This window comes from Hippocampus zosterae, chromosome 3 (assembly GCF_025434085.1).
Source record: "Hippocampus zosterae strain Florida chromosome 3, ASM2543408v3, whole genome shotgun sequence".
Classification (NCBI taxonomy): Eukaryota; Metazoa; Chordata; class Actinopteri; order Syngnathiformes; family Syngnathidae; genus Hippocampus; species Hippocampus zosterae.
In genome coordinates, this window is record NC_067453.1 from 19,251,827 (window position 1) to 19,276,787 (window position 24,961).

The 24,961-nt window shown below is 41.4% G+C and overlaps 1 protein-coding gene across 5 annotated transcripts in view; it reads right to left on the reverse strand.

Moving 5' to 3' along the window:
- The window catches only part of ano3 (anoctamin 3), a 39,960-nt gene that overhangs the window by 11,770 nt on the left and 3,229 nt on the right, over positions 1 to 24,961 (reverse strand). Inside the window, exons 2-12 of one of the 5 annotated variants that reach the window (XM_052061156.1) lie at positions 11,048 to 11,254; positions 9,653 to 9,780; positions 9,374 to 9,529; positions 9,168 to 9,268; positions 9,035 to 9,079; positions 5,400 to 5,534; positions 3,788 to 3,894; positions 2,348 to 2,403; positions 2,157 to 2,278; positions 1,114 to 1,248; positions 926 to 1,022 (exon numbers count right to left, since the gene is read on the reverse strand). In XM_052061156.1, coding sequence (XP_051917116.1) covers positions 926 to 1,022; positions 1,114 to 1,248; positions 2,157 to 2,278; positions 2,348 to 2,403; positions 3,788 to 3,894; positions 5,400 to 5,534; positions 9,035 to 9,079; positions 9,168 to 9,268; positions 9,374 to 9,529; positions 9,653 to 9,780; positions 11,048 to 11,254 — 1,289 coding nt within the window. Of the gene's footprint in view, positions 1 to 925; positions 1,023 to 1,113; positions 1,249 to 2,156; positions 2,404 to 3,787; positions 3,895 to 5,399; positions 5,535 to 9,034; positions 9,080 to 9,167; positions 9,269 to 9,373; positions 9,530 to 9,652; positions 9,784 to 11,047; positions 11,255 to 24,623; positions 24,854 to 24,961 lie in introns of those variants that run through there. The other 4 variants (XM_052061154.1, XM_052061155.1, XM_052061153.1 and 1 more) reach the window with 4 other exon arrangements.

Below are 24,961 nucleotides of genomic sequence, written 5' to 3' on the forward strand. Positions count from 1 at the left end.
ATAGAAGGGCTGCATAAACACATTTATAATAATGCTCATGTTTTATTATGGACACAGATTAATAAATTGCTGTCATGGGAGAGTTTTAATTTCTTTGTTGATTCCTGAGCAATGCCCTGCCAATGATCTGAATAGCACGGTTGTTTGCAATGCATCATATTCATTTATTTCTCTTTTCTCAATTCAGGTAAATAAGAGGGCCAGTTCGTGTCGGGCATGGCAGTCTCACATTAGTGAAAAACAGACCCCGGCTAGACACTGGGTCTGTCCAAGTGGGCGGTTGGAGACAGACTCACACCTTCAGTGCAGGCCTAAAGTCATGCCTGAACTCGACCCAACGTGGCACCCAGGCGAGATTTTTTTAATATGACATCCTCCCATCATCAGTTTACAGAAACGAACATTCTAAACTGAATGGCATTGTCTTGAATGCACAAGATAACATGTCACTCAATTTACACTTCTCATGATAAATATCCTTACTAGATATTAGTTTGGCATTGATTTTCCATTTTAGGCATTAATAGTAATAACTAGTATTAGTATTCTGTAATTAATAATATGTATAATATGTATTTTCTCAATGTTGTGGCACCCCCGGAGGCCACAGTGGCCTTGGCATTTTGCCACATTGCTTACTGGGCTCGCCGTAAGTATTCACATTATTAGTTATTTAGTTTGAATACATTTTTAAAAGCCTCACCCCTCCCCTTAATGAATAAATAGATCAATTGCACTTATGCTATATGGTGTGTTAAATGCATTCCCTTTAGAAACAATGTCACAGAACAGCAAATGATGAAAAAGCAATGTGAATGCTTTGCAGATTCACTGTAACGTGCACATGGTGGGAGCCCTTATATTTTCATCGATGTCATTTTTAAATTGTCACTCAACAAAGACACGTGAAGACAAAATAGTAGACCTTTGCATAGACACAGCTGTCACTCAGCCTCCACGGCTTGCAAGTTTCCTCACACATTGGACACATCGTGATTGTGGTCGCTTCACAAATTTCTTTGCTGAAGGGACAAGTAGTTAGTTCAGTTTAATACCATAACATATGAACTCTGTGCACACTCACTGTAGTAACCTCAGGCGATGTCACCTGACCTGACTTGGCTGGAGTCCATAGTGAAGAGGCCATAGAGGAAGACAAACACGCCAACCAGAGCAGCGGGGATCAACATGCCGGTGTACCAACCCAACCACGCAAAGTAAAGACCGATTTTCTCTCCAAAGTAACGCCTGACAGTGGCAGAGAAGAGAAGAGAGTGCCTGCTATTACAACTGTGGGTCATCGAGTCTGATTATTAAGAGTGAAGTTGCGATGTGAGGAAGATGTGTTGTGCAATACGATGCAGTGATGAGAACCAATAATGAGGATTTGCGTGCTGCTACATCGATTTTCTAAAGGTTTGTGCTGGTTTATTATGGTTTTAAATGTGAACTAGCTACTGATTCTTTAAAATCAGGGTACACTGCTGTTAGAGTGAAAGGTTGTCAACTTTCAATCAAATCCTCTACGACCTGGAAGATGGATGTTAGTTTGTGTAGCATCTTGAATTGAATACAACTTTTTCTTATTCCTCCACATTTCTACTTGCTTGACCAACTAAAATATATCACTTAAAGCCTCCAGTGGCTTTAATATATCCCATGGTTGCAGGGATTTTTGTCGCTGTGTCAAAGAGGCACTATTGTAAAGCAGCCATACCACTGCAATGTCCCAGTCCCCACCCTGGCTGTCACGTCAGACTTTTTTGCCGACTTTTCTCTGTGACATGTGTGCAGTAAGAGGTACTGTTCTGTGTTTGGCAACTGTGCTTTTAATCCAACTCATGAATTACTTTGTGGAAGAGGAAGGCTGTGAGGAAAGCACTCTTGTTTTGTGTGGTTAATGCAGATGGCAGGGTCTCATTTTCATGCCACTTTGCAGGAGTTTACTGAAGCACTTTCAAAACCTGCAGGGTTTGGTAAATGCCTAAGCATTCACACAACCGATTAAATCCTACGAAGCAGCGCACGCAGGCAAACTAGGTTACTCTTTGTCTCTCACTTCTTCAATGTATTCAATGCCAAGCTGCGCCTCATAATTAGGACACACAATCTCATGCGCGGGAAACTAAGAGTCACCTCATCCAAAAGCAGAGTACCTGATGAGGTCCAGAGGCTGGTACTTGTACCAGATCCCCCAGCGAGCCCAGCGTTCATAAAGCAGGTGCCTGTGGTTCTGGGCACCATGCGTCTTAATGGGATGTCTGCTCTTGTATCCACCCTGAGGAGAAACCAGAACAGATAAGCAGGAGTTTGTAACACTCTTTAGCACAAATTCGATTTTTTTTACCTCGTGTGGAGGAAAGGCAGCCTCGTATGTGTTGTTGCCCAATAAGCGGTTGATACCTGCAGATTACAGTCGAAATCAGTCAAACAATGAGACTCTGCTGTGTATTTAAACAATGCTACTCCTCTACAGGAACAATTTATTAGCATATGCAAGTCTTAAACTTGCATGAGAGGCGTTTAAACAAGATGAATTCTAAACAGCTGTCTGCACTTGAGAATAACCCGCTAGCCACTGCTTTTATTTGAAGCCGTGCCATCATTTATGCATATTGTAAAATCCAGAAATAAATAGGACATTTCAGGATACTGTACTGTGTGAATCACATTGATGCAATGTGCGCTCCTTCCTCGATGGAAAGCAAGCAAAATCAAGAGGAAGGCCTGCCTGCCTCATTGGAGATTGGATTGACTTTTTTAAAAAATAATCATGTAGCAACCGTTGAAACTCTTTATTGACGAAGTCTTTTTTGGCTGTCACACAAGAAAGGCATTACTCCATAACAGGGGTTCTTAACCTGCGTTCGATCGAACCCTCTGGGTTCAGTGAATCACACTCAGGGGTTCGACGGAGCCTCTGCCATGGAGCATAAGGTACCGGTACATTCGACTCAACATGTCAATTAGTTATGACACGCCCGCTTGGCCATCACTGGCTGGTTCATTTTGTGCACAGTTAAAAAACATATACGTATGTCTTGAAATTTTATTTACGTTCTTTTTTCATTTTTCAATAACTGCGTTTTTTTAATGTCTTGAATTTGTAAAAAATAAAAAAATAAAAATCTGATGTTAATTTTTCACTAATGAAGTGTTCCGTGAATGTGCATACGAACTGGTTGGGTTTGGTACCTCTAACAAGGTTCAGAACCACTGCTCAATAATCAGTACAGCGGCTCGTGATAGGACAACAATAATTCATTTTTGTCATCAAGACATATGGATCCACATTAGTGAACAGCATTTTTAATTAAATATCTAAAAGCAGAATATCAGTGGTGAACCTAATGTGCTCAGTACATCTAATACGGTAAGTGCTGAGTGACCCTGAAAAACTGCCAAAAGACGCTTGATGCTGATTGGTCTGGATTGGGCTCGTAAAACTGACAATACTTCCTTATAACAGCGGACATCAGCAGGCTTATGAGAAGATATATTGACTAAATATCAGTGGAGCCAACCCTCAATTTGGTTTTAAATGGTGTTGTAAATAAAGCCGCACCAAAATTACAATCCCAATGCACAAGTGTGCACCACGATCAAGATTTCATTAAGTATTAATCGCACTTAGGAGCTGTCTTGTGGTTTCATTGACTTTAACACAGGCAGAATAAGAAGAGAAAACAGAAAATAATAAAATATATTACGCCCTGCATGTATTTGTTAAATATGCTTGGTGCTGATTTTAAGCCGGTGAATACCAAAATTAATGTTGGCGCCATACCTATTTTCAACTTTCCATCTTCATATTTAGTGCGTTGCAGGACATGGTGAACGATTCTGCTTCTGGTCGAGTTGGAGAAGAAGGCCTCTCTGTTGTTGATAGTAAAGCTGGGTGGAAAAAAAATTGCCATTCATTAATTACCGGTCACTGGAGAAAAATTCTAATATGATCCAAATTGATCCAAATTATCAGCTAATTTCACGCTGCCAGTATGTGGTTCATTCGTTGTTTACACACAACAACGCCCAAATATTCTGTCACATTGTATGCATGGGTGGACTTACTAGTTGGCAAGCCTAATGCTTAACCCATCATGATCAATTCGGGTGTTCCTAATATCTTCACATGGAAAAACAAAACAACCCCCCAGGCCCACCACCCCATTTAGATGACTTCTGCTTGGCTCTCAACGAAGGCGGACGCTTTTTTACCCTGCCCCCCCCCCCCCATCCCCCCCTTGCTCGCCACTCAGTCTATGTGCTGTCCTTGTGTCGTCTTCTCCTGCTGCAGTTTGGTCTTATCAGTTTCCTGTTCTATCGCAAAATCCAACCAACGGGAGCAGCTTTATTGGAAGTGAAGAAGCTGCCGGTCATTCTCGATGGTCTAGCGCGAATGTCCAACACTCAGACTCAAGCGGTGACTGAGCTCAACCGCAATTGTGGTTCTGGAGTGTCTCCGTATGATCAACAACAACAGGGAGAAGTGGAATTCTCGCTTCAAAAAGGAATTGAGTATTTGGCTGATCGGGGCCAGTGAAGGGATACAGCCACGGACTCAAGGCCACCTGAAATTGTTGGCGGCCGTTCCTCCAAAACAAACAACGCTATTTGGACCCCTTTCCCCAGGATGGAAAGTATGCACGGAAGCTAGTGCCCCCACCATCACCCCCTCCTTCTCGGCCATGGACTGATAAGCCAGGATTGTCTTCATGAGCAGACCTTGACGAAGCAGCTGCGGCCTGTTCACGCATACACAACCAGACAATCACACGTGCATAGACATCCTTATTATCACCGTCTTCATCGTTCCTATTCTTTTTTCCCCCACGACGTGGAATGATCTGCGGAGCGCTTGGTGGACCGTGCATCTGGTCAGATGGGCCGCGTCGCGGTCACCCCCCGGCCCCCTCTCCCCTTCCCATTCATCCTCCCACTCATTACATGTTATGTCTTGTGACTTGTTGTAACTGTCATATGCCTATTTAAGTGCTAGGGTCTTTTTTTATCCTGGACTTAAATTATCCTCAGAAGAGGATAGTTCGAGCGTGTTTTTTTTTCCCTCTCCCTACCTTATGGTTTCCTTTCTGAACTCTGACTGTAAATTTCCCCATTGCAGGACAAATAAAGGATATCTTAATGACAATGATTGTGCATAGCCAACCAGAGCAAGACTCATAAACTCTCGCCAATTGCAGTAGCATTGCTGTCAGTGTCTGCTGAGGAGAATGCAGTCGCGATAAATTGGAGAGTGACACGAGAGCTGCTTTGAATCAGGAAGATGGGAGAAAGAGAAAGCAGTCCAAATGGCTAACGAATACTGTTCTTTTTGATGACAGCAAAAGAATTGAGTATTTACGAGTTAGAATGATCATTTGAAAGAAGGAATGTCTTACTGATGCATGCGTGCTCGACTGAAGGGGGCGGTGTAGCAGTCGGTCTCCTCCAAGTCAGGCAGCGCCTCCTTGTCCAGCTTCATAGGATTTCTGGGAAGCCAGCTCTTGATCTGACGACATCTCAGATGAAAGCGGCTGCGCAGATGGAGCACAGCAGGATGGGATTAACGGCGCAGATTAACGTGAAGATTGTCTACTTGGACATTATAAAGCAGATCATTAACTTTCACTCCAGCACCGGCATGCCCTGACAGCTCAATCAACACCACAGATACACTGCAAAAAAATTGTATAAAAAAACAAAAAACAAAAGGGAAAAGAAGTAGTGAAATGAGGATAACTTACTTCAAGAAAAATTAACTGCCAATAGAGCATGACTTAAACATGACCTTGAAACTAGTGTATTGATTCGACCTACACCGATAGAATGATGGCATTACTTCTTCGAAACTAAACATAGTCATAATCAGTAATATAATCTCACGTTATGTAATTACTCAAACCTTTGTTTTATGAAAATCCTCTATCCGAATGCTAACACACGAGGCTAAATGCCATGCACAGGCGAATGAAATTAAACATTAATTATACCCCTTTCAACACCTAATTTTCAAACACAAGTGGTAGCAAACAAGAATTCTGAGAGGCAAATATTCTTTCTGCTCTGCAAAAAAACAAACAAACAAAAAAAACATCTTAGTTGCAACAGTCGACTGTGTTACATCAGTTTGTGTCGTATGTTCTGGGATGGGTATTCCTTCCCTGGGACGGTTTGCTTCACTTTGCCACATCCAATGCGACTGCGGCATCGACATACTCAAGACGGCATCTTTGTATATGTAATGTAAATGTTGTCTATGATAATATTTGCTTGCGGTTGTCGCAACAGGCGCCATTCAAGATGGGATCAGCACTGTTACGCAAATGTATGGAGCAAAGTACCGTATTTTCACGACCATTCGGCGCACCGTATGGTTGTGCGCAGTCTCATTAATGGGTGCCATTTTACACATAGACAAAACGCACTGTATTATTGGACGCAGTTTTATAGTTGTCACGTCCCGTGGTTGCCAGCAGAGGGCGGGCTTTCTGCCCGCCGTTTACACACCTGTCACCCATTAGGGAGTAATTGCGCAGCCTTTATTTGGACGCTCTGGCAGTATACTCACTGCCGGAGAATTCCACGCCGTGCCAAAATTTCTCTCGCCCAATTCCTACTTGCATTTATTCATTGCCTCTTAGCCTTGTGCTGTATTTACGCGTCGTTGTTTCCTCTTGCGAGTGAAACTTATATTCATTATTCTAATCTGACCCTCCTTGCCATCTTTTTCCGCAAGCGTTTTCTGTTGTCCTTTATTTTATTCCCTGGTCCCTATTTTGACCAGCGCTTTTTGTTATTCTCCCTGTCGGGTTATTTTGTGTTCGTTATTAAAGACTCCTTTTGTTATCTGACAAGATCTCTTTTTGTGTCTGCTATTTCAGGGATCCACTTCCTTATTTTGTTGTGCACGGAGCGATCATTCTATCGCTTCGAGCACAACGTGACAATAGTGGTAAAACATACGACAGCTTAAACATACGGCATGCATGCGAGCACGCTAAATACACGTTAGCTTGAAGCATACGGTAGCATGCCAAGACATACAGATACAAGCAAAGAAACACGTTTTTAAAAAGGCAACGGAAGCAAAACTGAGTTCCGTTGTATTTTATTTCGCCATCGTACAATTTACTCACGTTTTTCGATCAATCATCACCCAGAAATCCATCAAAGTCCTCATCCTCTGTATCAGAATTGAACAACTGTGCAAGTACCGGTAATCCTTCAAAAACGCCGCGTTCCCTCTCGTTGTCAGAGTCACTCTCATTGCCATGTGGCTCCACAAAAATGATGCCGGCTTTGCCAAAAACTCAAACAACAGTGTAAGCAGACACATTCGTCCAAGCAGCCGCAATCCATTCGCAAATTGTCCATTCTCTATATAAACAGCGTGTCGGCTGTCAGTCAGGTTTTGGAACTCAGCGCATACACAAGACGCTCCGCATCATAAGGCATCCTGTCCATTTTGGAGAAAATTTAAGACTTTTAATGGCGCCTTATAGTTGTGAAAATACGGTAAGTGCCGTCTCGTCTGTAGGGCATCAATTGCCACCTCCAGCCCCTTGCCTCTTTCCCACTGCATCATGCACGGATGCTTTTTGTTTTTCTGAGGTGGGGGCGGGGGGGCGCTTTAAAAAGGATGAGGACGGAGAACGATTTGGATATGAATAAGGACGGAGGGACGATGAGGGAAGTGTATCCAGGACGCAGACGGACTGGCAAAATACGGGAAAGTGACCATCTCTGCTTTGACACTTCCCCTGATAGCGAAGAGGCCAGGCCACCTTTGCAAGCCTACCATAGCTTACGATGAAAAGACTTGCAAATAATATTTGATATAGCCATTTATTTTCATGACACAGCTTATGGCAGTTGTGATCAATACATGTCACTATCAGGGCCGCCCTATCATCCTCTTGGTTCTATGACATTCCACCGTCCATAACTGATTTCATTTGGGAGTCCAGACTCATATTGCAATCTTATGAGCCACCTCACATTCAACTTCAGGCGTTGTAAAATGACTTAACGATGCTGCCACCCTGGTATTGATTCGATGAATATAAATGGGGACTTCGTGAACGCGAGCTTAATGTCTGCTATGAAGAAAGCAGGTACTCAGATCCAAATATTGATACGGATGCAGCAAGTTGCCACCTCCTGCACATGGTCCATTTGTTTAGCCTTACAGGGAAGTGAGTTAGTGACAGACCATTTGTAAACACCGAGAGACATATTTACGTCTGAGTTTTTATTTAAGTGCAACAGCTTTGGAAAAAGACGGCGAGCCAAAGTGAATGGCCATCATTCCTCATGCTGCAAATTCATACCCCAGCGAGGCTTTGCGAAATTATACGAAAAGTTCAGTACAAATTTGACAATTTTCCAGTAATATGGGCCAAAATATAGAATAAATCCGCTTGAAATTCCACTGTAATGTCAGATACCAAAATGAAATCTTTGCAATTTTTCAGGTTATGCATTCTTTTTCAAATTGGAATGTTTTACCCAACCAAACAAAACTCATCACTGTTGACTTGTCACTGCAATGCTTCTGTCTGCTTGCAGAGATAAGACAGAGAAATTTGGAGTCATGTTGCGGAGCTTGGACATCACTTGAACATCACTTCAAAGCGCGACTGCATCCTTCTAAAAATAGTATGCAAATAAGCCCTTGCCACTCGTCGGTGCTTGATGGAAAGATTTTAGATACGTAGTTTAATGGATAATCGTTGTCACTGTGGATGACTGATAGTATTGTTCTATGAAAAGGACTTTTGACATGTCCCTCTCAGCAGTGTTTGACATTGTTCGACAGTCTGATTCACTGATTCATTGTTAAGACAAAATAACAACGCATTTTCTCCCTGATTCTCAAATGCATTTTGGAAGGCTTTCCTCAACAATTTGTATGCTGATGTTGTCATTACAGTGCTGAAAAGAAAACCCAATCTACTGCGTCTCTTCAACACTTGCCTATTTTTTAATTGTCATTTAACCATTCAGCATCCAGTCCGATGCAAAAAAGACTTACCTGCCCAAGGTTTTGCTTTTCCAGTCTGTAAAGTGGGATTTTTTCCTTCCGCAGGAAAAAGAGAGGTACATTAAAGAAGCTTCCAGCCAGTGAAAGAAAATATGCACTGCAATCAAATCCCTTGTTGTGTTACCTGAAAGGCATCCGGATGTTCATCTGCTCTGCATATTTGCAAAGCGTGTCCCAGGGAGTGTGGACTTTGACAAACATGATGTCATTGTTCGTCAAAGAAGGCTTTGAGAGTCAGAGAAAATACAGAAGTGTTGGCTTAATGTGGGAAAAAATGTGGTAAATGTGAGTATTTTTTGCCTCTTTTTCATCTTTGAGAGTGGTTGTCACCTCCTTTTCCAGCATTAAGCCCTGAGCACGTAAATTCTTCTCAAAGGTACACCTTTTCTCCACCAGTGGACTGGACTTCTTATAAACCAGGATGTAATCAATGCGCTTTTTCCCATCCCGAAAGAAGAGTCCAAATGCATCTGACGGATTCCTGTCCTGCAGAAGCAATGAATCAATCAGATCATTAAAATGAACTTGCAATGCTAAAAAGTAATGAGACAGTGCTGAAACAGCTTTTGGGTTTATCATCGCGAATGCAGATTACTGAGGACACGTTACCTTGACGGAATCTGTGCGGGCCTCGAGCTTAGCCCGTGTGCTTGGCTTTCGAGGCAGAAGTGACCCGTCTATTCTGGTTTCACAAGCAGTTGCCTCGGACTCTTCCGTGTATTCATCCTTGTCATCCTCTGCTGGACACATGCACACACAAAAGGCAGCAAATGAATCTGCAAAACATCTGATGCAAGGAAGGGATATAATAGTTGGGGATTTCTCATGGTAGTTTTTTTTTGTTTCGCTTTGACTGTTTCTTTTCAAATTAATTTTTTTTCTAATGAGTTTTTTTGGGTGTGTTTCTTTTTTTGTATTATTTTTTTGCTTTGTTTTAATCGAGATTTTATTCGTTTTAATATCAATTTTAGTTGATGAAAAATGAGGTAAGATTTTTTTCAGGGAGAAAAACAGCAGACACACAAAAGTACAATGCGCAATGCAGATATTTTATGTTAATGAATCTTGCACATACTGGAATGTAACGTCTTGGAGCAATTATTTTTTTTTTTTCTAAACTTAACCTGTCACTGTGCTGAGGGAGAAATGCACACTGAAACAAATGAAAGACTCCTTTCAGAAAGGAATATTTCTACACGGTGGTGTGCAGGACCACTTTATGAACTTGAAGCTGCACATTACATTGCAGTATTGTCTTTTTCTTGTTTTTCTTGTGTTGTCTGCAGTCCTGCCAGCCGCACAGTATGCATAAGACAAGTATTGAGGCAATGATGGCACAATGCTATGAATTTTCTGATCCACGGGGCTTGCTGGAGCCGAGCCCAGCTGTCTTCGGGCAGTAGGCGGGGGACATCCTGAACCATTCAATCAGCCTGCCATGCATGAATTTGGAATGTGGGAAGAAACTGGAGAACCCGGAGAAAACTCACGCAAGCCCGGGGAGAACATGCAAACCCTACACAAGAAGGCCGGAGCCGGGATCGAACCCACAACCTCTACACTGTGAGGTCGACGCGCTAACCACTCGACACCATGCCACCCAGGCGCAACACTATATTAGGCATAAAAACCTTTAATTATATTTGTCACGGACCTGATGCAACTGAGTATCGGTTAATTGCAGGTAGTAGAAGTCAACAATCGTAAAACTGCACTTCACAGCTGCTTCTAACAAGGACCCATTTTTAAGGCTGAAGTGTTTGGATACCAATAAGGCCATCAAGTGTTGAAAATGGTGGCTGGGAAAATCGTGAGTGGAATGTTATTGGCGAACATTATCAGAGACGGTGGATATTCCGCTAACTAACTTGCGACATACTGTAATCTTGTTAGAATGCTGTAAACATATCTTTCGGTGTGAATATGCAAGTGTTTACAGCACATACACACATACACATAGTGATGCAGACTGTTGATGTAATTCCTGTCTGTGATGAGACTGACCTGTCTGTGGCGGCAGGAGGCTGCAGGAGGTGCTGATGCTCTGACTCAAAACCTCCACTTGGGCTTTGGGCTCCGGGCTCAGAGGTACAGACAGGAAGTGGTTGAGGTTGATGGGATGGGTCTGACTCTGGGCCAGGCAGGGCAGACTGCGGCGGGATGGCTTCAGGCTCTTCTCCTTCAGGATCTCGCTGATGCTGGTGTGCATGCCTGGAAAAGTGGAGAGGGGACTTTTAATGGAAGGAATCTGACCTGAATGTAAACAATACAATACAATTTGAACTTGAAACTGTCGTGTTTTCTTCATCGACAACGACTTGCTCCCACATTCCAAAAGTATGCACGGAAAGATTACATTTAATCCATCCATAGGTACGTGACAAAATTTTACCAAGCAAGTGTGACAAATGAAACAAAGGTTTTTTGATACTGATCGTGATAGTCGAGTTATTTTTAGTGGGTGGTGCGTGTCTTCTCATAGCATGAGTCAAGCATTTTATTGGGGGGGGGGGGGGCTCCACTTTTTGAGAGTGCTCAAACAATTTCATCGGGGATTATGTTAAGAGCGCTCATCCATCTCAGTGAACAAATGTGGACTGCAAATCTTTGCTAAATCAAAAATAAGAGTGCCCAGGCATCGGTGTGAAGACAAGAAGAGCCATTTGTAGCTGGATGACTCTTAAGTGCTCTTACTCTAAATTGCCTTGGATGAAAACTGACATCATTTGATTCTTTCCCTTCTGGAAGAACCTTCAATTCACTTGGACAATCTAAAGTCACCTGCTGCCATTTCTTCCTTTAAAAATAATAATGTCGGCTTTGGTCAAAGGCAGATGTTTCAACTATACGGCCCGCGGGCCGTAACTGGCCCCCAAGGAGGTTCGATCAGGCCCGCGGGATAATTTAAAAGGGACAAAATTCATAAAAGACACGGAATGAATATTTTTAATAAGGTGCAATTCATGCAGTATCCGACAGGGAGCACACTTTTTTTTTGATCAGAGAAGAAGACAACAGCGGTCTCAGTCTGTCACTGAGACAGACCGAACACAGCAGACGGGATCAAGGACATGTGAATACTTTATTCTTTACACGTTTAAGAGCACTCTCCTTACTTTGTAAGGTGTAGGCAGGGATTAAATTTAGATTTTATATGCACATGTGTCCAGCAAATGGTTTAATAATTCCTTTCTTTACGAATCTACCTTAATCTTTAAGTGCGTTACTATATTTTTCAATACCAATTACTTGTAAAAGTTTTGTGCCTTTGTACAATCAGTGGGACCAGTTGAAATGCATATATGTGAATGCTAAAAGTAAATTGCACATTTGTCTAAGGAAATCTAAGGTGCTTCATGACACGTTTTGTAAAAGATATGTTCGTTACATATCAATATTTTCCGAGTGTTTTTGTGCTTCTTTACACCAAAACAAAGGAAAGACATATTCCTTTGGTTATTTATAGCAGAGAATGGTATCATTTTAATGGTCAGGCCTACTTGACATCTACCGAGGACGAATGTGGCCCACAATGTGAAATGAGTTTGACAACCCTGGTCTAAGGTAAAAATTGTGTTAAACTGCTCTACCCGGCGAACGTGTCATAAATTTGGCACACTTCTAACCTGTAAAAGTCTGGTGGAACATTTGGAATGCTTTTCAACGTAATTCCTTTGAACAGAGCTACTACAACCCAAGTTGTAAACATAAATAAGAATGATGGCTTTTTGCCAGTGTTAACAAGGACTAAAAATTGAAGGGCTATAAAAAGAGAATTGCAAGGCTGTTGGCTTATATTACACATATCAGTCGCATGTCGAATGGCCACTGCGGCTGAGAAGTCCGATGGTTGAATGAATCAAAGGGCTTCATCGGCAAATACAAAAATGAATTCTGTACGACATATAAATCATACGCGCAAATCACAAACACTTAAATGCTCATTTACATATTTTATCATACAGTATGCAATGCACACTGAAAAACTTGTCACACCAAAGTGGTTATGTTTTCAATACAGTTTGTTTGATGACAATATACAAAGGATTTTGGAAAAACTAAATCACAAACTTCTGTATAGGGGCTGTGAGCAGAGGCCAGAGAAGGAAAATCATTGCGTGATGGAGTTCAACATTTTTCTTGCTTTCTCGGTGAATAGCACCAGTATATTATTGCTCAAGTGTATGCATAATGCAGGAGGGCAGTAGCTATGAAGGCGTTCATGCTGATACATCTAATTTAAGATTGCTTGACCCTGGTTGGGGGGGGGGGGGGGTCAGTGTTCCGAAAGAACAATTTGCAATGAGGAGATATTTTCAATGCAACTTTTGCAGTACAGTTTGACCCTGAATATCAATCCACGCAACCTTCTCCTTTGGCTTTTTTCCTCATTAGGGTCACGGCTAAACAGGAGTGTATCCCAGCAGACTTTGAATGAGTGGTGGGGTACAACTTGGACTGGTTGCCAGTAACAACCTCAACTCAAATGAAAAAAAAAACAAAACAACTACATTAAAAATATTGGGGGGGGGGGGGGGTGAAGGAAGAAAAACTGCGATTTTGCGGACGCGGAACTGCGAATATAGTTCGACTGCAGTTTTAAGTTGTAATATCGCCAATCACCACTAGGTGGCAGACATAGTTTAGTTGGGTTTACACTAGGTCTTATACTGCTCTATACAGAACATGAGGAGACTTACCGGTAATTTTATTTTTGCAGATTTGGAATGATTTGCAGGACAAACATAGCACCTCCATGTTATTAACATTCTGAGTCGGGTAAGTTGTTTTTGTGAGGCGAACGGTGATCGATTGATTTGCACGGCTATGCGGATGACAAAATGGATGGATGTTTTTTTTGTGAAAAAAAAATGTTTTTTTTGTGAAAAAAAAATCCACAAAATGAGCTTTTGCATTGAACATCGGCTTGCTATTCTGTTGTTTTGCATGATCTTTGCATGCAAGACAGCCATTTGCACTGGGGAATAAAATAAAATAACAATCACAATATGAGGTTATTTTGCTGTTTGCTTCAAACCTTTTGTTCTTGGGTTGGAGCAGTAGTTCATCTATACATGCATTGACAAATGTATGATGAAAATAAAATATTTTAACAGTACGTATTTAGCACCTATTTTTTCGGTGTCGAAAATAGCATTTTTGTCATACGTCATATGTGTCCCGTCACGTGATGATGATAATGAGGAAAAATTGTGGCACCCTTCAGCATTTCAATTGCCCACCCTGATACAACACAAAGGTGAAAAATCCTGGCAGAGAATTCTTCCTGGATAAAATGGAATGAAGTGAAGGGGCGGTTGGGGGATGGAAAGATGCCCTTGCATCCATTTATAAGCTACTGTAAAAATGATGATGACGTTGATTCCGCCCATCAGCATTCCTCTGCCATCAAATCACTCGGCTCAATATGTCAAGATAACAGAGGTGGATGGCCCACAAAAGTGAACGCCATACATACACAATGTTAATAGCGGTGACATCAGCTTCACAGAATTCTAATAACATTAATACCAGCTAAGGTCATTTCCAAGGTCAGCGTGACTACACAAGTGCACTAGGTGTGACATGACAAGATTGTTAAACAAGACTGAAGGGCAAAGATGAATAGCAGGAATGTGTAAAGGTTCATCGCCATTATGGAGGTCCAGCAATGGAAAGTGGCGCACTGAAACCAAAACATTCCCATTAAGGCAGTACGCCATCTGACGTATCTATTCATGAGACTGAGCTCTCTCTTCATAATGGGAACACAACATTCTTTTACCTCAAACATGGAATTTTCTGTGTGACCGTGCACAGATGCATTGATACACTCTGCAATGCCAGGGACGTTGCCGCAGCCACAAGCTGAATGATGCTCCTGATCTCAGTGGGATTCCCCAGTGGTGGGACATGCGAAAGGAGTTTGGTTAAGATGTTGAGCGCAAGGACCCAGGGGCCCGCTGATCTGCTCATTATTTTCTCTGCAGCGCACTGATGTGGAATGAGGAAAACTGGGAGCTTCTGACAAAAACTTCATGATGAACATTTAAAGAAAAAAAACAGGATTACTTTTGGATGCCTTTGACCACATAGTGAAGACTTCAGGTAAAAAAAAACCAAACAAAGCAAGTTACACTTTGATCGGGACAGAGCAACAGAGCTCCACCCATTCACGAGTATTTGGACAATTCAAAGCCTCTTCTTAAGAATTAACACATTTTTTAAGCTTTGTACTCTCTACAATTGAGTGAATAAATGTTGCTGCCTGAGGAAAGGTGGCATCACATGATCACAGTTCACTTCCAGATGTTTAATTGGTTCTCCATTTTCATTATCTGCACAATTTGAAATCACTGCTGAGCTTTGGGTTGTTAAGCTCTCATTCGTTAAAGAGTCATATTGTGACAACTATATCAGCAATTACTTTACATGTGCAACGGCCTGGTGAGAAAGACACAAATGCGGCAATAAACTGTTTTATGGCCTCCTGGTTTCTCTGAATGGAAAACAAAAAGATCCATCTTGAAATTTGTGCCTCAGTATTGGCCCGAAGATTACAAGCGTGCACGTTGGACACACAATTCTGGAACAGAGAATTGTGCCGACTTCATTTCCATGCAACTCCCACACAATAAACACATACATACACCCAGCAGGCTGCAATAAAATGTGCTCCGGGTGCTGGAATATTCTGCAAGTCTCTCTATGTCTGAGATGACACATCAGAGCTGAGCCCAGTTAATAGCCTTGCAAAGGTGAGGCTCGGTGATCCCAAAAGGATCCTCAAAGTCGAAAATAAGTCCACAAATTGGACAGGTTTGTTGTTGTGTGAAATTGATTCCATGGAAATTCTAGAACTTGTGGAAATAACAAAGTCATCGTCGGCTATAAGCACACACACACACGAACATGCACACGAACACACACAACCTATGAACATGACTGCTTTTACCTACAACTTTGAATTGTTCTGTGACCCATTGAAATGAATGGAAATTATACTACTTAGTTCCTGTCCCACAATAAAAAAAACAAAAAAATGTAAAATATCTTGATAAGAAAAATAGCACTCTACTGTATTTTAAGAGCTTGAAATGTTGAAATGTTTTTGCTCCCAACCTCAGAAAAGTAAATGGAGTTACCGGTGTATATTGAGTGCATTGAGAAAAAATATTTTAAAAGGTTCTTGAAATGTGAAACCCAGTGTTTAATCTCACTGTGGGCTGGCTCAATTAATCTTGTGCTTTGACTCCATGTGTTTAGTGATTTCAGTACCAGGAGGAGGACAAGCTGAAAACGCAGGAATAGAAGACAACAATAAAAATAATGCAAGAAGCAACACCTCACAACCAGCACATGGCAACACAAGTTTATGCGCTGCGATTAAAAAAAAAAAAATCCATTCACACTTATTCGAGGGGGAGCTGAACAAAGGTCTTGATCCGGGATTTGGATCTTCTCTATGCAGCCTGCGCATGTCAGTCTTGTAATGTGAGATTAAAAGGATTATTTTTTTTAGGCACAGGGATGACAATGTATAGGAATAAACATTGTGAATATACTTTGCTGCATATTTTCATGAGGAGGCATTCAAATAAACTAAGGGAGCCTTGTATCTACTTCATGGTCTTGTTGATCATTTCTGCCATAACAAAAAAACAAAGAAATTATGATCCCTAATCCTAGTTGAGTGATTTCTCGATTTTATATTAAAATTGCATGCATTCAGAAAGCAACCAGAAGCACAAAAATGTTGTAAACATTAAATTAAGCTGCTAAGAGGCCTGGAACTCTGAGTCTAATATCTTCTACCATTCCCGTTTGAAGCATTAAGCATCAAGATATTATCTGCACAGATAATGTACAAACAGAGAATTCAGGTCAGTGGGATGCTTCCCATCATGCCTCAGTGTCTATGCTTTTAATTATTCATCTCTGTTGAGCTCAGAGCACTTTTAGTGTCTCATCTTTCAACTAAGCGTGCATCATAAAAACATTAGATGGACAGCTCTGCCTGAGTGCATTTCAGATCCCTTGAAAGGATCCTTTACTCATGCCTGTTGTTCAGCAAAATCTAACAAAAACTACCAAGCCAAAATAATTTAGACTGAGAGTGGCGGGCTGCATGAAAGGTAAAAGAGGGGTGCGTTACATGTTGGCACCAATTCTTCTGATTCAAAGTACCGGTACTTGATTTGAGATGCTTGCTTTCATTAAATTGAAAATAAGTGAGACCGTCTGTCATTAACTTCTGAGACAGGATGACATCATCAGTAAGATTTGTACAAATGTACCGGTACTCAAACGTGGAACTATTGTTCTGGGATTCTATCTACAGTGAATATAAAACATCTACAAACCCCTGTTCAAATGCCAGGTTTTTGTGATATTTCAAAAAAAGAGAAATCAATGAGAACATCAATTCAACACTTTTCCCACCATTAATGGGAGCCATAACCTGTAGCCTACAACTCAATAAAAAAAAAAAAGAAAAAAAAGAAATCTTTGGGGGGGGGGTAAAAATAACCAACAGAAATAATGTTTTCGCCTATACATGTGCACACCGTCTTTCAAATGGAGATATGGCTGTATTCAGAATTAACGTTACATTCAAAGTTATGTTAAATGGGAGTCAGCACATAATTCAGTGCCTCTGATTAACCCCAAATAAAGATCAGCTGTTAAAGTTGGCTATTTCGAACATTTCTGTAAGTCACATCTTCCTGCACAAGCCATGGTCTGCAGAGCGTTCACAACATCATAGAATCTCACTGTTTCAAATACCGTATTCTCCGCACTAAAAGGCACACCTAAAAGCCTTCTTAAATTTTCTTAAAAGCTCACAGCACCGCCTTAAACTCCGATGCGCCTTGTGTACGGTCATTACAGTAATATTTCAACCCCTAAATGGCTCCTTGCTTGCGACATGCTGACAACACAGAGTTCAAACTTAAGGCGATTGGTTACGCAGTTGAACACGGAAATAGAGTAGCGGCAAGAGAGTTCAACATTAACGAGTCAATGTTCTAACTTGCTGTTGGTTAAGTGAACTGTGCCACTGCTTTATTGAATACGGTTTACTGACATTTGATCGTTCTGTTGGTGCCACCAGCTCCATCTGGTGGATGCATTGTAGATTGCGTCTTATAGTGCGGTGCGCCCTATAATCCAGTGCACCTTTTAGTGGGGAAAATACGGGACTGTAATTTGTCACAAGAAGGCTGCAATCAAATGCATTAAATGTACCATCAAAACAAACACAGTGAAGATAGTCATCAAGTGCAGAATATATGGCAGAACAGTGACATTACATGAACTTTAAAATTGATGAAAAGATGAGATGAAAACTAATTCGGCTGCCAAGAGGCTGACAGCCACACTGAATGAGCTGTGACAACAATCTCCAGTCTTCTTTGCATGTCTGAGCAATGTTGATAGGGTGGTAAGATGGAAGCCAGCCATGTCTCACAAAGAAAAAAAACCCCACTGAATTCACCCGAATGTATGTGGGAATCTGTGCTAAAGTCCATGAAACCAAGCACCAACTTTTTCACCATGCTTCCAATGGCTATATTCGGGTCAAACACAACATCACCAAAAGAACAGCATACCCACAGGTGGTGGCTGCATCATGCTTGAGGCAGTTTTGCTTTAGGACTTAGTCAAGGAGGAGTGAACTAGGAACAGTTCCAAACAGCTGTCAGTGTTAGCACAAAAACTTCAGGCTTCTACGAAAAAACAAAATAAGTCATGAAAAGCCTACTAGAACACCTGAACTAAATTTGGGGTTAATCAAGAGCATGGTGGCAGGCAGGCGCTGACTCCTATTTAAGTTGAGTTTAAATGTGATATGTTAATTCTGAACACAGCCACATCACCAATTCTAAGAGGGTGTGCACACTTGTGCAACATCATCTCAGTTGCTTCCCCTTTTGTACGGTTACGTTTTGAATATCACAAAAACCTGGCATGCAAGCAGGGGTGTGTAAACTTTTTATGTCCACTGGATGTGGTGCATCTTTGGAGAAAATAGCTTGAAAGCAGCAAACGTCTATGAAACAACGCTAAAAGTTTGAGGCAGAACACTAAAGTTGCTGCTGGAGGCCCACTAAACCATGAGCAGAAATGTCCCAAGGCGAGCTAACAACCAAGGTTATTACTATCTTATTGTCATCATAAATACATCAAACAAGAATAAACACGGTCCCAGCTGTAAACATCAGGCAATAAAAGATAAAACACACACACACGCGCGCAGTCTCAGAAAAGGTGTACCAAAGCAACTGCTGCAGTGTGTTTGCAGGCGAGACTCGAGTGAGGCTACCAGGCTCACTTGTGTAAAACTGTTTTCAAAGCAACGAGAGGGCGTGCGTTTCATCCTTTTGTCAGGTCTGCATTAAAGTTCACAGATAGACGTGGATTCATGAAGATCAATAGGATCGGTACCTAAGCCGAGAATAATCATAATAATCAGCACAAATCACTTAATTTTGCAGACCACGTAAAGGACGGCAGAGATGGACTGATTTGCAATACACAAGTGCACGGCATACTGATGATTCAACCAACAGGACTGAACCCAAATGCATCATTTTCCTCTGAAAGTTGTAACTCACAAGGGCAGTAATGTACTACAACAAATACACATAATTTTAAAATAGTGTTGTATACTTTCTAGTCTACTCACCACTCAGCATAAAATAATTTACAAGCAAACCATACCTAAGGCATGACTAACACTGACTAAATATTTTCAAATGTGAATTGAGGGGACAAGGTGAAACACAATCACAACACCACAACAATAACAACATCAGCAGCAACTCTAATGAAAACACTGTTAATTTGCTAGCAATTAAATAAGCAAGCATTTCTTTGCTATATCTCAACTTCCCCACAAAATTGTACCATCCCTTTGCTGCTGTATTGTGAATGGCACAATGATGAAACTCTAAAACAGGGGTGCTTTTTGGATCAAAGATCTACTTTTCGATCAACTAACGTCCCGGGATCTACCCTTACCGGCACGCGCGCGCACGCACACACACACACACACACACACGCACGCCCTGATGAGAAACAGCCTGAAACTGAGGCATGCGACGCACTTTTGCAGCCTGTTAACTATTGTAGCTCACACGTACCGTTTTAAAGTGCTTCCCTGGGCCCTCCTAGATTCCTATTCTTTGCCCGTGCCCTTGGTGAATTGTACACGAAGCAAACTCTGAATGAGAAGAATGACGATAAAAGATAGAGCGCAACAGTTCTGATCACAAGCTGCAATTGCAGACTGCTGAGAGCTAACAACTTCCGGTGACGTAATCACGCGCCACCATAAATTCAAAATTTACCTGCTTTATTTTATTTTTAAATATTTTCGGGTGAAATGAGACTGATAAGATGATTAGGGTGCAGTGTACATTAACACGAAAAAAAATATTATTAACATGTACAAAGACACACAAATGGTTGTTTGTTTTTTTTCTCCTCAACACTCCTCGGATCTACTTGGGACCTGTCTTAGATCTACCGGTAGATCAGGATCTACCTAATGAGCACCCCTGCTCTAAAAGAATAATCTTTCCTTAATTTAGCATATTTTTTCTTACCTTGTTTTGGCTTAACAAGGTTGATAGAATATCAATGTACATTGCAAATGACACAAATAAATATATTTATCTCATCTTGACTATCTGAGAATGATATCATCACAGACCTTCAGACTTGAGAAAAATTCATGAAATTTAGCGGTCAATAGATACAAGCAGAGCGCAAAATACTAATGTGTGGGTTTAATGCAATTCCCATGAACAACTTGTACAACTCGATAAACAATAAGCATTCTTGCTAGAAACAGCAATATGTGACATTCCTTAAGTGTGTTTTTTTTAATTCCATTCTTTTCATTAGCTTGCAGCAGCAGACTTTTTAGAGTGTCTTTGTAGCTCATACAGAGCCTAAAATAAATTCAATCATGATCACTCTGTCCAGTGCTTTCACAACGGTCTCTACCTCTAAGCTTAGTGCTTGTAGAGAAAGTGTGCTAGGTTTGGCAACTGTCCAGTATGGAGCCAGTTTTTGTAATATTGTAATTTGAGGAAATTTATTGCAGAAGTGTGTCTCAAACTGACAATTTGGGAAGCATCTCATCTTTGCCATGAGGCTATTGTATTATTTGAGCTCTTTATCAAATGCCTGCTTGCTCATCATTCTGTTCCAAACTACCTTTCAGGAAAGTTTTCACTCGGAAGAGGATGTTCAGCATGCCCAGATCCACACTGACCAAACTGCCCTAAGAGCCATTTGTCTCCAAAATTGCACCGTGATGAACATCAGACGTGGAGACAAGAGAGCTCGGAAGTTGGTTTAACATTGGCCCAACTATTACAACAATGGCGACCTCATTCAAAGGTGAAGTCCTGTGGGTCACAAGGGAAATCCCCGGAGAACAGAGGCAATTTCATCAGGTTCTAGATGGCAGATTTCTTCTGCTGTCCATGTGCAGGGTGACCGTGAGCGCGCCTCTGAGCAGAGGTCACTTTTTAGCTGCGGTCTCGAACGTATGAGACAATCCTGGCACAACCTCTGGATTGCATCATTTGAGCTGATTTAAACGTCCTCCTTCTTTCCAAATCTCTTCAGCACCGTATCGTCTTTTCATAACCGTGCTGATTGTGTTTTGTATGACTTCACATGGTTTGTAGATGGAAATAAAGAGGAGTCACAATTTTTTTAAGGTTCCAAAGAGCATTTATGAGTTGTGGCTACTTAAATCTGCAAAGTGTGGAAACTGATTATTTGTTCAAAAAAAACAGAGCTCTGCAAAAAAGCAAAAACCCCCCCCCAAAAAAACAGGCTTATTGTTGAGTGACTTACCTGGCAATGTACAAAAAATGTCGACAGACCCGTTCATCTAATATAAACACAAATGAGCCAGATGTGCAACAACAGTAGCTAGCGTCCTCAACCTAAATTGTCCCCAACCCAAAGTCTACATCTACAAAAGCATCTGCTGCTTGCATAACATAACAGGTGGCCAACTCCAGACTGTGCAAATGAAGTTTCTCTCACACACACACACACACACACACACAAACACACACACGCACGCACGCACGCATGCACGCACGCACACACACACACTGACACACACACACTAATGTTTTTATGCTAATAAAGGACTACTGTGTATGATTTCTTAGTCGAGGAGCTACTGAATAACAAGAGGCGCCGGGTTTGTTTCCGTCTCCGGAAACTCGGTGTGGAGTTTGCATGTGGAGTTTTCTCCAGCTGTGAAAGAGTTTATTTAATTAGTTCCATGAGAGTTGTTACATAACAATCTAATCCGACAAACAACCATTAACATCCACATTCCCACCTATGGTCAATTCAGAAAATTCTATGAACTGAAAATCCCACACAAGCACAAGGAAAACATTCCAACACTACACAGGAAGGCCGGCGCCAAGATTTGAATCCCAAATCACAGAAATGTGAAGCAGATTATCTGACCAATCATCCAACGTGCTGCCATCATTGATATAATTCCAAATAAATTGGGTGATTTCATATGCGTAGGATGATATGTCAGAGCTTCCTGAGCAAATACATAAAAAATAAGCAGAGATCAGAGCTCTGATAAAGAATAATTCGGCCCAATGCCGGCTGGTGCTGCGTAGGTTTTGTTGCTAATCACGATGGCGTTGACCAGCACAGTGCTTGGCATAACCAAGTAGATACCAAATGTCTGTGAAAATGCTGACATTGTTACTAAATCTGAGTTTGTGATTCATATGCCTAACGGATGAAATCCATTGAAATATGAACAGGCAATAGCAGATGACTGTGCATCATGTTTGTGTTCATATGGAGGTAATTCAAAAAAGAATTGCAGGATCAAGGTAATCACTTCAGGATATTCCTATTTAATGTTCAACCTCACGACTGTCTTTTTCACTGTTCCACAAAAAGGCAGATATATATAGCACTTGAGAGATGCTTTTCCACCCTTGGATAGTTTCAGATTTTAACGACCTAGTAATGATAGGGATCTAATATAGAAGGGATCTCTCAGCAAAATAATTTCCACGTGCCCTGGGGTGATGATGTTTAGGCTTCCACGCGAGTACTGTATGCCGTCTGATGGCTACTTAGATGTGAGCTGAAATAATTTTGCCATCGATTTTTAATCGGGCACCTTGCAGTCACTCAACTATTGAGTGGAAGGTGAAAGCTCAAGTCAGGTTTCCGCATCATCTATACTGCCTTTGTAATGTGACATAAAAATATTCAGATATTCATGTCACGACACCCTGCTTTCCAAAGCTAAACTTTACTATGGAGAATGACAAATTGAAAACTAATTTGTCTAACAGTAAGGAGGTGTTTGTTTGCGTGGAGGATATTTGCAAAGACTACTACAGTGATATACTTTGTGTGGAAAGATTGCACATGGACCAAATAAAATATTGGTCTAAATCCTCCAGTTCATGCATTTGTTAATATTGCAAGATTTCCACCATGTTCAAATTACAAAAGTCAGGCAGTATCTATGAAGATGCATATTTAAAAAAATATCTGAGTAAGGTCTTGTGTGGTCCTGCTGCAACCATAAACATATATACAGAGCCAATCTATACATTGAAACAATGCCGTTCCCATTTGAACGCATGCCTTTTAACAGCCTGTTGTGAAAGCTTGAGAAATGTCACAACCAGTGTGCGACTGGAAGAACACAGCATCTTATATGAAAGAAAGCAAAAAATGGGACTGACCTTTTAGCATATTATGCCTGAGAGTGCACGTCAATTCAAACTTTTTTTTTTTTACTCCCCTTCAGGATGTTCTTTCACTCCTACCAAAGCACTGACATCTCCAATTGAGACCTTTATTGGTCACTTCGTCTGAATTGTTCCTCCAAAGCATCCCTTATGATTTCACAATGATGCATTTGTGATATTTGGAACATTATGATCGGCTAGGAGACTTTACAATCATGACATATTGAAAATCCAACAGAAATGAGATAACATATAGGTTTAGATAGATAAACAATGATTAAAATTAACCTTTCAGGATGTTTTTTGTCGTTCATTGTTGAAATCCTTTTCTTGTAGAAAAAACTTATGCGGCATCTTGAAGAAAGGAATTTGATAGGCATGGGATAGTAAAACTTAAATTCTTTATCCAAAAAAAGAAATAATCACAATAATTTGTGCCCATGTAATTTCCAGCGGTGAGCTCAGGATTATGCTGTACTGTGGGCTTTTGTTTGTACTGATTGGATTGTGCGTAAAGGTCGTGCGTTTTCTGAGCCTCAGCACACCAAATGTTCTCAATATGCTCGTCCTGCAGTACCCCTCGGGCATTCGTGCAATACTATATTATAGACAAAACTAGTGTGGTTGAGAAAGGGTCTTGATTAGAGACTACAAGATTTTGAAGCCACAGAGTCCTTTATGTTTTAGCCTACAAGTTGATGTGATAAAAAATGAAGTACTGAGCAAGAGGAGAAAAGTCTCCAAAAGCTGAGAAATCCAGCAGCAAAGGACGCGCACTGGCCGCACTTGCAACCCACCTTTCTGCTGCTTGAACGACTGGATGGAGCCTGAGTGGTGCACCATTGCGACGATCCGGTGTTTTCCCGCCTAATGAAATTCCTTAAGTCGAACGGCAAACTGCATGGGCGCGTGTCAAACTATTGCGGGGTTGTGCGGGTGTCCTCTCGGGTTCCATGCTGCCTAAAGAGCACCTCGCTCGGACGATCCGCAAAGCGCAACAACACCTGTCTAAGATCCGCATGCCACCCCCCCCACCCCCGCCCTCCCTCTTTCCTCCTCCTCTACTCGTGTCGAACCATCCGCGGCTGTTGTCATGGTGACATGCAGGGGGGAGGAGCATAAAGTGAAAGGAGAC